The 14,710-nt window shown below is 42.8% G+C and overlaps 1 protein-coding gene across 2 annotated transcripts in view; it reads left to right on the forward strand.

The window, feature by feature from the left end:
• The window catches only part of LOC144497077 (uncharacterized), a 192,441-nt gene that overhangs the window by 2,654 nt on the left and 175,077 nt on the right, over positions 1-14,710 (forward strand). The window contains exon 4 of one of the 2 annotated variants that reach the window (XR_013498504.1): positions 25-1,254. Coding sequence is in view for 1 of the 2 variants with exons in the window: in XM_078217823.1 (XP_078073949.1) it covers positions 25-737 (713 nt within the window). In the remaining variant the exon portion in view is untranslated. Of the gene's footprint in view, positions 1-24; positions 4,165-14,710 lie in introns of those variants that run through there. The other variant, XM_078217823.1, reaches the window with a different exon arrangement.

Here is a 14,710-nt window from a genome sequence, read left to right on the forward strand (position 1 = left end):
TGTGATTTTTCTTCCTCCTAACAGACACACAGGTGTCCATGGTCACATCAGTTGGTGATGAAGGAGAGTTAGCAGCAGCATCCGAGATTCCTGAAAGGGCTGGTGAGGAAGGGGCGGAAGTGAATACCTCACAGCAATGTGGTATGGCAGCTGCGGTGGAGGAGGGAGAGGAGTGTCAGGAGGGTAAGGTGTCTGAATTGGAAGGTAGTGTTGATGAGTTAAAGTTAAATGTTGTGGTTTGTGTGAAGGAAGAGGCCTGTGATGCTCTGGCTGCTGTGGAGGGAGGGCACTTGGAACCTCCTGGAGATGAGGAACCTGCAGCTTTGGGAGCAGAAGCTCCGCTCTCCCCAGGAGCACACGGACAACATCAGACCCATGCAGTTGGTGAAGAAAATGAAGATGATCTGAAACCTCTTGCATGCTTACATCAGGAACAGATTCAAAGTATGGAGAGTTATCAGGCCACTTCTAACTTGCTTCAGCAAACTTTGATCAAATTTAAGATGGATATTAGCCAGAATCTACAAAGGAACAATGAAATTCTTCAGCAGCATCTACAAAGAAACAATGAGATTCTTCAGCAGCACCTACAAAGAAACAATGAGATTCTTCAGCAGCAGAATGAATTTCTTTGTCAGCTTCTGCAAAGAAGCAATGAAAGTTTGAATGAAATGAGGCAGATTCTATCCCACATTGTAGCAACTACACCTTCTGGCCAGCAGCAGCCCAGTGGATAGACACCTGTTGCTGGATATGCCTCTGACACAGGAGAGGTCACGTCATGGGGCTGGGGTGACACAGAACGAATTAGGATCCCTCCCTCCAGCACTGCCACCTCTAACTCATTCTCCATCCTCCTGTTTTATCATGAAGGATATTTTTCTCTCTTTTCGGTCTGGATTTTAGCCGCAACAGAGAGCTCTTCCATCATAAGGAAAATGGCAGAAAAGGGTCGAACCCGGAAGACCTGCCTCCCGATCACAGCACCTTCCCTTTTCTGGGATCAAGAATGGACCAGGTTGGAGTTTACACATTACACAGAGCCATCTGTCCACAGCAATCACCTTCTGTCTCCACTCGTGTGTGTTAGGAAACCAAAAATAGTTTTAAGGGATTTTATATTTGTATGGGTAAATATTATAAATAAGGTCTAGTTTTAGCTGGTTTTAATTTAATGTTTCTGTCTCCGGAAAGAGACCTATAGATAGATTTCATGCTGGCCAAATGTGTTTGTATGTGTGGGGGTTGGTTTCAGTTCCAGCTTGGATTCTACTGTGTAGCTCTCTAAACAGTGTGAGGAATAAATATAGATGCTTAGCAAATAGAGGCCCTTGCAGAGACAGAAAGGGAGGGTTTTCTTTGTTCTTTAGTTTTAACTTCTTGCCTGAGTTAGTTGGTGACAGGCAGCTAGAGAGAGAGAGAAAAAAACCATCTCTCTCAGCTTTGCTATAAGAAAAACCATCATGCAATGGGGTACCAGTTAAGACAGCCAGTGCCAGAAATCTAAAGAGCAACTCGCTAAAAGTAGAGAAATTAAGACAAGTTTCCACAGAGTTGGAAATTAAAGGAGCAAAGAGAAACAGAGCACTGAACAGGGTACTGTTCATTTCAAGACACAAAACTGAGAAGTGGTTGGAGACAATACTGGAGAAAGGTTTCTAAAGTAATCCTAAAGTTTGGAATGTGTTAGTTACCATCTGGGAAATGATTGTTGGAGTAATTGGGCAGGAAACATTGGTTGGCTATCAGAATTTGTGTAACTGTCGAGGCAAAGAAATTCTTAAGCGGCTGGTACAAAATCCTGGAATGGACTCACTGCTAAAAGTGGAAGCTTTGTGAAAAGTGTAATTTGTAAAATTATAATTTGTAAAATCTGGACTGGATTCTGAAATGCAAATTGCTTGGTGAAAGGATTACTACGAGAGAAGATTTTAAAGTGTATTTTGGGAGTGGAAACTCTCATATGACAATCATCTGAGGGGATTCTGAGGAGTAATCCACAGACACTAACTTTGTATATATTAATAAGACTACTGTAGATTTAAACGTACTTTGACATCTATATTAATAACACCTGTGTTTGATTGCTAAGTTAAAGGAGGAGTAATCAATTTTTGATGTTTAATACATTTTTTTCCTGTTAAAACTAATTTGCGGATGTGTGTCTCTGTTCCTCCATGTTTGATTTTTAAAAAAGTAAAAGTTATGATCTTTTGTGCCAGGGTTCCATTCTGGGATCTTCACATCCAGTTATAACATCAACTGGGATTGTAACATGTGGTTTTAGGGTGAGAGGTGTCTGAACCCAACTTGTGCAGACTTGACTCATTAGGAGCTGGTCTGAACTCCATGGATAGATGGGGTGCCTCTGCAGAGATGAAAGGTACCCCTTTGGTTATGGACCCAGACACGTTTTGTGGCAGCTAAGCTGCTCATTGGGAAAAGATGCCCTTTTGGGATTACTAACGGTAGGCCATGAATGTGTGTGTGTGGAAGGTGCATAAACCCATTGGAACTGAGAGCTCAATTAAACTCAAAAACAGTTGCCAAAAGTGTCAAGATGAACTTTCAGACAGGTCTGACAAGCTCAAAAAGCATTGAAAACTCCTGCCTTTAATTCTTGGGAGAAACTGTTTGGAATGTTAAAGTGATTGCCTTTCACTCTGTCTATTGACGTAAGCCTCCGGGTTTGACTGAATTGGTTCTGCATGACATATTTTACAACCATCCATTATCACAGTCAGGTGCCTTCAATTTCACAGTTTGATTTATAACTCCAAGTGATTATTGACACTTGGAACGGGGACTATGAATTTCATTGTTTTTATAGAGGACTATGCTGTTGTCTATGAAATATTTTATACAGAGACTTCGACCAGTTTATTACATTTATCTCAAGTGCCTTTACTTTATGAGACAAAGAACTGTTGTTCAAACTTAGCTTTATGAAAACACTCATGGATTAAAGAAACAATTCTTATACAATAGATTAAGTTAACTTTCCCCAAACTCGGCTAATTGCCTGAGAAATAGAGATTACCCGATCTGGTGAAATCCATTGGGCTGTTGGATTCAATTCACTGAGCTCACGGTGACAGATGAACTCGGGTTCCTCTTAGCATGAAGGTGGATCTCACACCTTTTGCATCAACCCAAATCAGAGTAGGTTTGGTGGAGTCTTCACTGGAGTTGAAAATGGCTGTTTTTATCATTCTCCTTCCTCCTTCGAATGTTTGCTGGATTTCGGCCAATCGGTGACGGGTGTCACAAGAACAATGGATTAGCAGAATTGGCATATATAATTATAGCAGCAGAAGTTTCAAACAGTATAGTTCTTAATGTTTCTTCATGCGAACAATGTGGTTACTTTATGAATAGGGCATTCAAGCCACACGAGATAAAAACAGCTTCTTTCAGATATGAGAATTCCATTGTCTGGTCTGGCCATGAACACAAATGGGAGTTGATGAGATAGATTAATAAGATCCCATGATGTCAGAAAATAGAGTGCAATTGGCTAAGGTTCATTGATTTATATTAATAATTGGTTCCATTTGCCGGAAAGGCGGGAAAAGTGATTAAGAAATGTATAAATGATCTAACTCAGCTATGTAATTTAGAATAGTGTTGGAAAGCTCAGGACCTTCTCTGAGGGATCTTGGACTGAACAATACTGGTCTCCCACTGATCATTGGTGAAATAAAGAGACGTCTTTGGCAAGACACTGGGTTGAGTCTTTGTATTTAAGCTAAAGTTTTTAGCAATACATTTTCTCTGGGTAAACCCTCCTTCAAGGGGCATTTCCACACCTGATTCCCCATAGCATAGTCAGATTACCTGAACATGAACATGAATATTATGGAAAGTAATCCATATGAATTGTGATCCATCACTTCTTGAATATTCATTCCTGAACGAGTGTGGACATTACAGATGACACTGAGATGAGTGGCAGAGCAAAGTGTGCAGAGGACGCTGAAAATCTGCAAAGGGACATAGATAGTCTAAGTGAGTGGGCGAGGGTCTGGCAGATGGAGTACAATGTTGGTAAATGTGAGGTCATCCATTTTGGTAGGAATAACAGCAAAATGGACTATTATTTAAATAGTAAAAAATTGCAGCATGCTGCTGTGCAGAGGGACCTGGGTGTCCTTGTGCAGGAATCTCAAGGAGTTGGTTTGCAGGTGCAGCAGGTAATTAAGAAGGCAAATGGAATTTTGTCCTTCATTGCTAGAGGGATGGAGTTTAAAAACAGCGAGGTTATGTTGCAGCTGTATAAGGTGCTGGTGAGGCCACACCTGGAGTACTGTGTACAATTTTGGTCTTCTTACTTGAGAAAGGATATACTGGCACTGGAGGGGGTGCAGAGGAGATTCACTAGGTTGATTCCGGAGTTGGGAGGGTTGGCTTATGAGGAGGGACTGAGTAGACTGGGGCTATACTCATTGGAATTCAGAAGAATGAGGGGAGATCTTATAGAAACGTATAATATTATGAAGGGAATAGATAAGATAGAAGCAGGGAAGTTGTTTCCACTGGCGGGTGAAACTCGAACTAGGGGGCATAGCCTCAAAAAATAAGGGGAAGCAGATTTAGGACTGAGTTGAAGAGGAACTTCTTCACACAAAGGGTTGTGAATCTGTGGAATTCTCTGCCCAGTGAAGCAGTTGAGGCTACCTCATTGAATGTTTTTAAGGCAAGGATAGATAAATTAAGGGTTATGGTGAGCAGGCGGGTAAGTGGAGCTGAGTCCCCAAAAAGATCAGCCATGATCTTATCGAATGGCAGAGCAGGCGCAAGGGCCAGATGGCCTACTCCTGCTCCTAGTTCTTATGTTCTTACACCATGCGATCTCTTTTTTAAAAAAACTTCTCCTTCCCAGACAAATGTTTGACAGAGATTTGTGTGGGAAGAACACTCTTTACCCTTAAGAGGCTTTCAAATTGAAAACATCAGTATGAGATGTGTAGCCTTGGATGTGTTTGACAGCAGATCAGAACAGGAAGACCCACAGCATCCAAGGGAGCGATGACGTGTTGTGGTGGGATCAGTACGTGCACAGGAGAAAGGTGAACACAAGAGGGTGAGGGAAGGAGGAGCAGTGAGGAGATTGGTAGAGCAGAATGAACCAGCGTTGGGAAGTACCTCTGTTACTCAGGGAGTGACTCTAATATGTGGAGTTATGCTGTGATTCGGAGTAACACTGTGACTTGGGGAGTGATACTGTTACTCAGGCCATGGCTCTGGGAATTGTGGAGTAACACAATGACTTGGGGAGTAACGCTGTGACGCAGGGAGTTATTCTGTGCCCAGGACAGAAACTGCGCTTCAAGAGTTCTTCTTCCTTGGGAAGTGACAGTGACTCAGAGATTGATTCCAAAGTGACCAACTTTGTGTAAATAAAACAAGGGACATTTGATCATGGGATCTTGGGTGGGGTGGTGGTTAGCGGCAAGGGGCTGTGAGGGAGGAGGCGGGCTATGAACTGTATTGTTGAGTATTTCCAGCATTTTGGTTCTGATCCTAGTTTTGAAAGCACAGAAACAGGCCATTCGGCCCATCTGCTTTATACTTATGCATCACATGAGCTTTTTCCCTACCTATATTCCCTCAGTATATCTTTTGCCAATACAAGATGATCACCGAAACTCATCTGCACATATGCATGAGTCTGCGATTGTGCAGAAATCCAATAACGTCTCTCCGCCGTGTCCAGCCTGCTGGTACCCTCTGCACACGTGTCAATGATCTCACCGTGCACGTACACCAGCTTCCTGATTCTGTGTTGTAAATACTCTAATGTTTATTTAGTACAATTAGTTTCTGGCAGTGGTTTACTGCTTCTGTATAAAATCTTACATATTAATAAATATTTTAATTTGTTCGTAATGGTTTGAGGGTGTGACATTTCCTGCTTTTAAAATGAAACGGGGAAAGTGAGAGGCAGCTCACGTATGCGGTCTCTGGAGCATTGTAAAGTCATTAATGATAAGTCCATCCAACGAAGCTCCAATTGAAGAGGTCTTTGTGGTGCAGTGAGCTAGAAGCTCTGGTTCGAGTCCCACCCCAGACTTGATGGCCATGGAATGTACATTCATAACATGGCCAAACATGTTGTATATAAACCTAGAAAATGTTTCCAACACACCAATGGCTGGTGATAAGAGCGGGAGAGACTCCTGGTCAGTCTTGCTCAGTGTGGTGTGGCGTCATTCAAGCTATAAGTCTCTGGTGAAGGATAATGACCTATTCCTGGAAAAACCTTGCTTTGGGAACAGAGGAAAACCTGCCTTCAGGCCACTAGGTGTGGGAAGTGAAATAACTAAGCACTTATAGAGGTGGCAAGTTCCATTTCTAGAAACTGCCCCTCTGCTGCTCGCTGTCAAAACAAAATGCCAAAAAGAAAGTCTGAATTACAGCACCTGGTAAATATCGATTGTAAACATTCTCAAGGAAGAAGTGAAAAATTTACAGGGCATTAATACTATTCTGAGTAATCGATGCTGGAACTGCTGGAGGTCAACACACGGAGTGGAATGAGAGCTGCTGTACAACACATCAGACTGAAAAAAAGCAGCAATGAAAGGTCAATATGTGAATGATTCTGCCACAATTCTTATCACATTGTCACACCCTGAGAATGATAGGTCTGTCCCAAAAGTTAAAATTCTAAATTGGGGCAAGGCCAATTTTGATGGTGTCAGGCAGGAACTTTCAAAAGTTAATTGGGGGAGTCTGTGGGAAGGCAAAGGGATGTCTGGTAAGTGGGAAGGTTTCAAAAGTGTGTTAACCAGGGTTCAGGGTAAGCACATTCCTCTCAGACTGAAGGGCAAGGCTGGCAGAAGTCGGGAACCCTGGATGACTCAGGATATTGAGGCCCTGCATAGGCAGCTGGGATCATGGGAATACCTTGAGTATAGGGGGTGTAGGAGTAGAGTTAAGAGAGAAATCAGGAGGGCAAAAAGGAGACACGAGATTGTTTTGGCAAATAAGGCAAAGGAGAATCCAAAGAGCTACAAATACAAACGGGCAAAAGAGTAACAAGGGAGAGTAGGGCCTCTGAAGAATCAACAACGTCATCTATGTGCGGATCCACAAGAGATGGGTGAGATCCTAAATGAATATTTCTCATCAGTATTTACTGTTGAGAAAAGCATGGATGTTAGGGATCTTGGGGAAATAAATAGTGATGCCTTGAGGAGAGTACATATTACAGAAAAGGATATGCTGGAATTCTTAAAGCGCATCAAAGTAGATAAATCCTCAGGACTTGATGAAGTGTATCCCAGGACATTGTGGGAGGCTAGGGAGGAAATTACGGGTCCCCTAACAGATATGTGAATCATCGGGTGAGGTGCCTGAAGATTGGAGGGTGGCAAATGTTTAAAAAGGGCTACAAAGAAAAGCCTGGGAACTACAAGCCAGTGAGCCTCACATCTGTGGTGAGTAAGTTGTTGGAAGGTATTTTGAGAGACAGGATCTACAGGCATTTAGAGACGCAAGGACTGATTAAGGACAGTCAGCATAGCTTTGTGAGTGGAAAATCATGTCTCACAAATTTGATTGAGTTTTTTGAAGGGGTAACCAAGAAGGTAGATGAGGGCAGTGCAGTTGATGTTGTCTACCTGGATTTTAGCAAGGCCTTTGACAAGGTACCGCATGGTAGGTTGTTGCATAAGGTTGAATCTCATGGGATCCAGGCCAAGGTGGGTAAATGAATACAAAATTGGCTTGATGACAGAAACCAGAAGGTGGTTGTAGAGGGTTGTTTTTCAAACTGGAGGCCTGAGATCAGCGGTGTGCCTCAGGGATCAGTGCTGGGTCCACTATTATTTGTCATTTATATTAATGATTTGGATGAGAATATTGGAGGCATGGTTAGTAAGATTGGTGGCATAGTGGACAGTGAAGAAAGTTATCTCCGATTGCAATGGGATCTTCATCAATTAGGCCAGTGGACTGACGAATGGCAGGTGGAGTTTAATTTAGATAAGTGCAAGGTGATGCATTTTGGTAGGTTGAACCAGGGCAGGACTTACTTAGTTAATGGTGGGGCGTTGGGAAGAGTTACAGAACAAAGAGATCTAGGGATACATGTTCATAGCTCTTTGAAAGTGGAGTCACAGGTGGACAGAGGGTGAAGAAGACATTCAGCATGCTTGGTTTCATTGATCAGAACATTAAATACAGGAGTTGGAACATCTTGTTGAAGTTGTACAAGACATTGGTAAGGCCATACTTGGAATACTGTGTACAGTTCTGGTCACCCTATTATAGAAAGGATATTATTAAACTAGAAAGAGTGCAGAAAAGTTTTACTACGATGCTACCAGGACTTGATGGTTTGAGTTATAAGGAGAGGCTGGATAGACTGGGACTTCTTTCTCTGGAGCGTGGAAGGCTGGGGGATGACCTTTTAGAGGTCTATAAAATAATGAGGGGCACAGATCAGCTAGTCAATATATTTTCCCAAAGACCAGGGAGTCTAAAACTAGAGGGCATAGGTTTAAGGTGAGAGGGGAGAGATACAAAAGTGTCCAGAGGAGCAATTTTTTCACAGAGTGTGGTGAGTGTCTGGAACAAGCTGCCAGAGGTGGTAGAGGCGGGTACAATTTTATCTTTTAAAAAGCATTTAGACAGTTACATGGGTAAAATGGGTATAGAGGGATATGGGCCGAATGCAGGCAATTGGGATTAGGTTAGGGTTTTTTAAAAAAAAGGCGGCTTGGACAAGTTGGGCCGAAGGGCCTGTTTCCATGCTGTAAATCTCTATGACTCATTGAAATTGTTGCCAGGGCACAGGTAAGAAATTTGGAATTTTAAGAGGCACTTTCACAGTTCAAACGTGAATCAATATGAATCACTTGTGCTGAACAAGCTCTCTCTCACATCCACAAAATCCCATCTCTGATAAACAAATACCTGACTCCCTTTCAGACCAACTCACTGCCCAAGGCCCGAATCCGACTATGGCCCCAACCTGGAAAACTGACACTCTCTCCATCAGTGAGAGGCGCTCTGGACAACCTGCTTCAATTGTGAATTAAACTCAAACACAGCTGTGATTATTTGAGCAGCATAATCTTCCTTCTTGGATGCTGCCTAATCCATCAGTGACAATGTGGTAACAGTAATATTCTAAAACTGTGTTGGCAACAAATACAGACTTATCTCACCCCATTCGCACAGAAACAGAGCATTCAGCCCATCTGCTTTCTACCTGTGCTTATGCTCCACAAGAACTTTCTCTCCCCATATTTGATCTCACCCTATCAGCAGATCCTTCTATTCTGTTCGCCCTCATCTACTTACCTGGCTTCCCAAAAAGTACATTAAAATTATTTGCTTCAACCATTCCCTGTGGCAGCAAGTTCCACATTCTGATCATTCTCATGGAAAAGAAGTTTCTCCTGAATTCCTCAATGGATTTTTTATTGACCATCTTCTATTTCTGGTCCCTGGCTTTGGATTCCCCCACGTGGGAACATCTCCCAATTACCCACAACTTCTTAATTTAATAATTCATAATTTTAAACATTCCTATGATGTCCCCTTCAGCCTTCACTTTTCTAAGGAAACGAGTGCTAGCCTGTCCATCTTTCCTAATGGGTACAATCTCTAAATTCTCAATTTTTTTGCATCTTCTCCAGTTCCTTTCTCTTTTTCAATATGTTGATCTGAACTGTGCACAGCTCTCCAAGTCTGGTCTAAACAAGGTTCTAGACAAGTTCAACCTCACTTCTCTACTTTTCATTTCCATTCCTCCAAAAATGGAGCCCAGTGTTATTATTTGATTTTTAATAAAATGTCCTTGTTGATCTTGCTACTTTTATTGATCGATTGAATCTGTGGTTCTGCCCTTGCACAACTGGTAAATATGACATTTAATTCTCCCTAACCTCTCCAATCGAAATAATTTGTCCACATGAAGTCAAACTTGTTATTTTCAAAGCTCCATCAAATCAGCCCATGGTTTACACTTCCCTAAAGTGCACACAGACAGCTCTTGGAATCCAATGGGACAAAATCCTGGGAATTTTGGAAATCTGACAGAGATTCAGAAAATGCTGGAAATCCTCAGGTCAGGAAACATCTGTGGAGAGAGAAGCAACCTCACTGCAGCCTTTGACACGGCCAACCACACTATCCTCCTGCAACTCTTCTGTGTTCTCCAGTCAGTGGGACTGCTGTGACTTGTGGGACTTTTTCCTCTTCAGTTGTATACAGAGAATCTCCTGCAATGGTGAACCTTCCCACTGCCATCACTCTGGTTTGTACCTATAATAACCCGGGAAGCCCAACTGGATAGGAACAGTATTTATTGTTAAACACAAAATGAAGCCACTACTCCAGGGCATACGTACAGAAGTCCAGTACTCCAGACCCTTCCCAGTGACTGCCTGGTAAAGGGTTCACCTGATAAAGAGTTCCACCTGGGCAGACAGTATTCAACTCACATTCAAAGAGCCCCACAAGGAGGTCAATTAGTGATTCCCATGAACTCTTTGGGGTTATCAATACAACTCCTCGGATCCATGGGGAACCTTCTCCAAAGTTCCATAAGTGGACAGTGTCTCCTGGTTTGAAGGTCCTGTCAGCCTTATGTCCATCGTGGCTTCTCTTCTGGGCTTCTTGTTTTTCTTCAATTGTGCCACCCAAATTTGGAAAAGTCAGGCTAAGTCTGGTCCAAAGTTGTCGGTCCATCATTAGCGCCACCAGGGCTATTCCCGTTGGCATGTGTAATGTTGTCCTATAATTGAAAAGGAAAAGTGCAAGCTTCTTTTCAAAGAACCTGCCATTTGTTTTTTCAGGTTGTTTTTGAATACTTGGACTGCTCGCTGAGCCAGACCATTTGAAGAGGGGTGATACTGTGATGTGTGGATGTGCCTCACTCCATTTATATTCTGAAACTCCCCACTGGTAAATGGGGTTCCATTTTCTGTTATGAAAACCTCAAGTACACCATGCATGCAAAAAAATTGCCAAAGGTTTTCCATGGTGTTATAAAAGGTAGCGGAGGCCATTCTATGCACGTCGATCCACTTTGAATGGGAATCAATAAGAATTAAGAACTTAGAGCCCTTAAATGGCCCTGCGAAGTCTGCATTTACTCACACCCAGGTTCTCCCCTGCCATTCCAAGGGATGTAACAAGGCTGCTGGTAGGATCTTCTGGTTTACTTGGCAGGTTTTGCACCACTTGACCAGGTTTTCAATGTCCTTGTCCCCAACTCTCTGCCCTTTGACCCTCCATTCTCCACAATTCTTCTATAGCTGTTAGGTTTAATCACTCCTTCACATCCACTTTCTACACCCTTGTTCCAAAATTACATTTACTTTATTCCTTCCCTGTCAATCTCCCTGCTTCTCCAGTCCAAGGAATGAAGATTTGTATTTGGTACACAACTGGTTCAGCCATTCATTGCCAGATCCACATCAAGTACTTATGGTCCTGCTTTCCTCTGTAAGAAAATCATTCATTACTCCAGGACCATCCTTACGGGAAAAGATAGCCCACAACTTCTCCCCCCCCCCCCCACCTAAACCAACTGCGTCCTTGTGGAAGTTACGTTGCAGCTGTACAGAGCTCTGTTTAGGCCCTATCTGGAGACCTGTGTTCAGTTCTGGGCACCACACCTCAGGGAGGATGTATTGGCCTTGGGAGTGCAGCGTAGATTCACCAGACTGTTCCTGGAGCTAAAAGGGTTAAATTATGAGGACAGGTTGAGTAAGCTTGCATCCCCTTATATAGAAAATTAAGGGGTGATTTAATTGAGATGTTTATTTGATTTGATTTATTATTGTCACATGTATTATTATACAGTGAAAAGTATCGTTTCTTGCTCCTATACAGACAAAGCATACCATACATGGAGAAGGAAAAAAGAGAGTGCAGAATGTAATATCAACTTAATGCGAGGTAAGTCCATTCAAAAAGGTCTGATGGCAGCAGGGAAGAAGCTGTTCTTTAGTCGGTTGGCACGTGTCCTCAGATTTTTGTATCTTTATCCCAACGAAAGAAGGTGGAAGAGAGTATGTCCGGGTTGCATGTGGTCCTTAATTATTCTGGCTGCTTTTCCGAGGAAGCGGGAAGTGTAGACTGTGTCAATGGGTGGGAGGCTGGTTTGAGTGATGGACTGGGCTTCGTTCACGACCCTTTGTAGTTTCTTGCAGTCTTGGACAGAGCAGGAGCCATACCAAGCTGTGATGCAACCAGAAAGAATGCTTTCTATGCTTGTATCTGCAAAGGTTGGAGAGAGTCGTAGCTGACATGCCAAATTTCCTTAGTCTTTTGAGAAAGTAGAGGCTTGGTGGGCTTTCTTAACTCCAGAGTCTACGTGGAGGGACCAGTTCAGGTTGTTTGTTAGTGATCTGGACACCTAAAAACGTGAAACTCTCGACCATTTCTACTTCGTCGCCATTGATGTAGACAGGAGCATGTCCTCCATTATGCTGCCTGAAGTTGATGACTATCTCCTTTAAGATGATTAAACAAATTGATTGAGTAATTAGAGAGAAACTATTACTCTGGTGGGAGTAATAGAACAAGGGGACAGAACATTAATATTAGAGCTAGGCTGTTCAGGGATGATGTCAGCAAACTCTTCTTCACAAAATTGGGACTGGAAATCTGGAACTGTCTCCCTACAAAAACCTGTTGAGGCTGGGGGTCAATTGAAAATTTCAAAACTGAGATTGATAGGTTTATTGTTAGACAAGGGAATTTAGGGTCACAGAGCCAAGGCAGGTAGATAGAGTTAAGATACGGATCAGCCATGATCTAATTAATTTAACCATGAAAATTGTCTTATCTGAATAAAACCTTGCATATTGCAGCTGCTGTCTCAGTTTCCCCTGGTAAAAGAGGTGCACTGGGATTTATACTCCATTAATTATATTAATCACAACCTGTTTCTGACCCCTCACTCTGTTCCTTACCTGTTGTGTGCCCCCACGTCCCTTTCCAGGGTTTTGGAGGTCACAACATGTTCAAAAACTTTGGAGTGGAAAGGGGAGATTAGTGATTGGATAACAGTTTGCAAGGACACAGGGGTCAAGGGTTGTTCTTTTTGAGGAGAGGGTTGATAATAAATTTAAAGGAGAGACAACATCTGAAGAGAAAGAACCGTGAATAATATCAGCAAACATGGGAACATGTCAATGGCTTCCCACAAAATCTATATTCTCCTCCCTTGTAACTGGGCTTTGATGCTTATTTGGATCAGCCTCAACAGAGACCCGTGGTTTCTTTCATAGCAGCTTATGTGATTTTTAAACTTGTATGATTATTAACACTTTCAAAGACATGATTAGCTGAGGAAACTCAGGTCCGTAGAGACTCACCCGCACTCCCTCACTATACTCAGGATAGTAGTCCTTCCAGACAGGAGAGTACAAACATTACATAAGAACATAAGAACTAGGAGCAGGAGTAGGCCATCTGGCCCCTCGAGCCTGCTCCGCCATTCAATAAGATCATGGCTGATCTTTTTGTGGACTCAGCTCCACTTACCCGCCCGCTGACCATAACCCTTAATTCCTTTACTGTTCAAAAATGTATCTATCCTTGCCTTAAAAACATTCAGTGAGGTAGCCTCAACTGCTTCACTGGGCAGGGAATTCCACAGATTCACAACCCTTTGTGTGAAGAAGTTCCTCCTCAACTCAGTCCTAAATCTGCTTCCCGTGGTACTAATACCCATGGTATTAATCAACCACCCGTCATCTGAAGAGGATCTGTCTATAATTCACATCACCAACTATAGCAGGGTCTGATTCTACTCCAAACCCACTCCTGACAGCTGGCTCACTTTACTAACACACACACAATCACATCAGGAGAAACTGTCACTACTACAGACAGAAATTTCTTTAAAATCCTTGTGCTTTAGTCTGGCTCCCAATTCCAATGGTCAGAAATGATACTGAACTTTAGTGACGCAAGATGGAGCTCATTGCCATCATACAAACCCACCAATGGTTACAGAGAACTGGTGGTCACATGGGTCCATGGACCAATCAGTTTCTGTTCTTGGAAGACACTCTTCCCCCAGGTGAGTTGGACAACACTTTCTAATTCCCAACTCTCTGCCCTTTGACCCTTCATTCACCACAATGCTTCTGTCGCCGTCAATCTGGTTTAACCGCTCCCTCATATCCACTTTCTACACCCTTGTTCCAAAAATTACCTTTACTCCCTTCCTGGTCGATCTCCCTGCTTCTCAGCTCCCACAGGTCCACAACTTCTCTTCCCCCAAATCAACTGTGTCTTTGTAGAAGTTATGTTCCAGCTGTATACAGCTCTGTTTAGACCTATCTGGAGAATGTGTTCAGTTCTGGGCACCGCACCTGCAGAAGGATATATTGATCTTGGAAGGAATGCAGTGAAGATTCACCTGAATGTTCCTGGGACTAAAAGGGTTAAATTATGAGAAAAGACTAAGCTTGCATTCTCCTGAATGTGGAAAATTAAGAGATTACCTAATTGATGTGTTTAAGATGATTAAGCAAGTTGACAGAGTAGATAGAGGAAAACAATTCCATCACAAGATTCCCTACTTCCCCCTCTGTAACATTACCCATTTCCAACACCCCACCCACGCCATATTAGTGCATCAGCTGTTGAAATCCTCATCCATGCCGTTGCTGCTTCTAGACTACACTAAACTACATCATTCCAATGCTCTCCTGTCCAGCTTCCCATCTTCCAC

The sequence above is a fragment of the Mustelus asterias genome, chromosome 8, assembly GCF_964213995.1.
Source record: "Mustelus asterias chromosome 8, sMusAst1.hap1.1, whole genome shotgun sequence".
NCBI classification, from domain to species: Eukaryota; Metazoa; Chordata; class Chondrichthyes; order Carcharhiniformes; family Triakidae; genus Mustelus; species Mustelus asterias.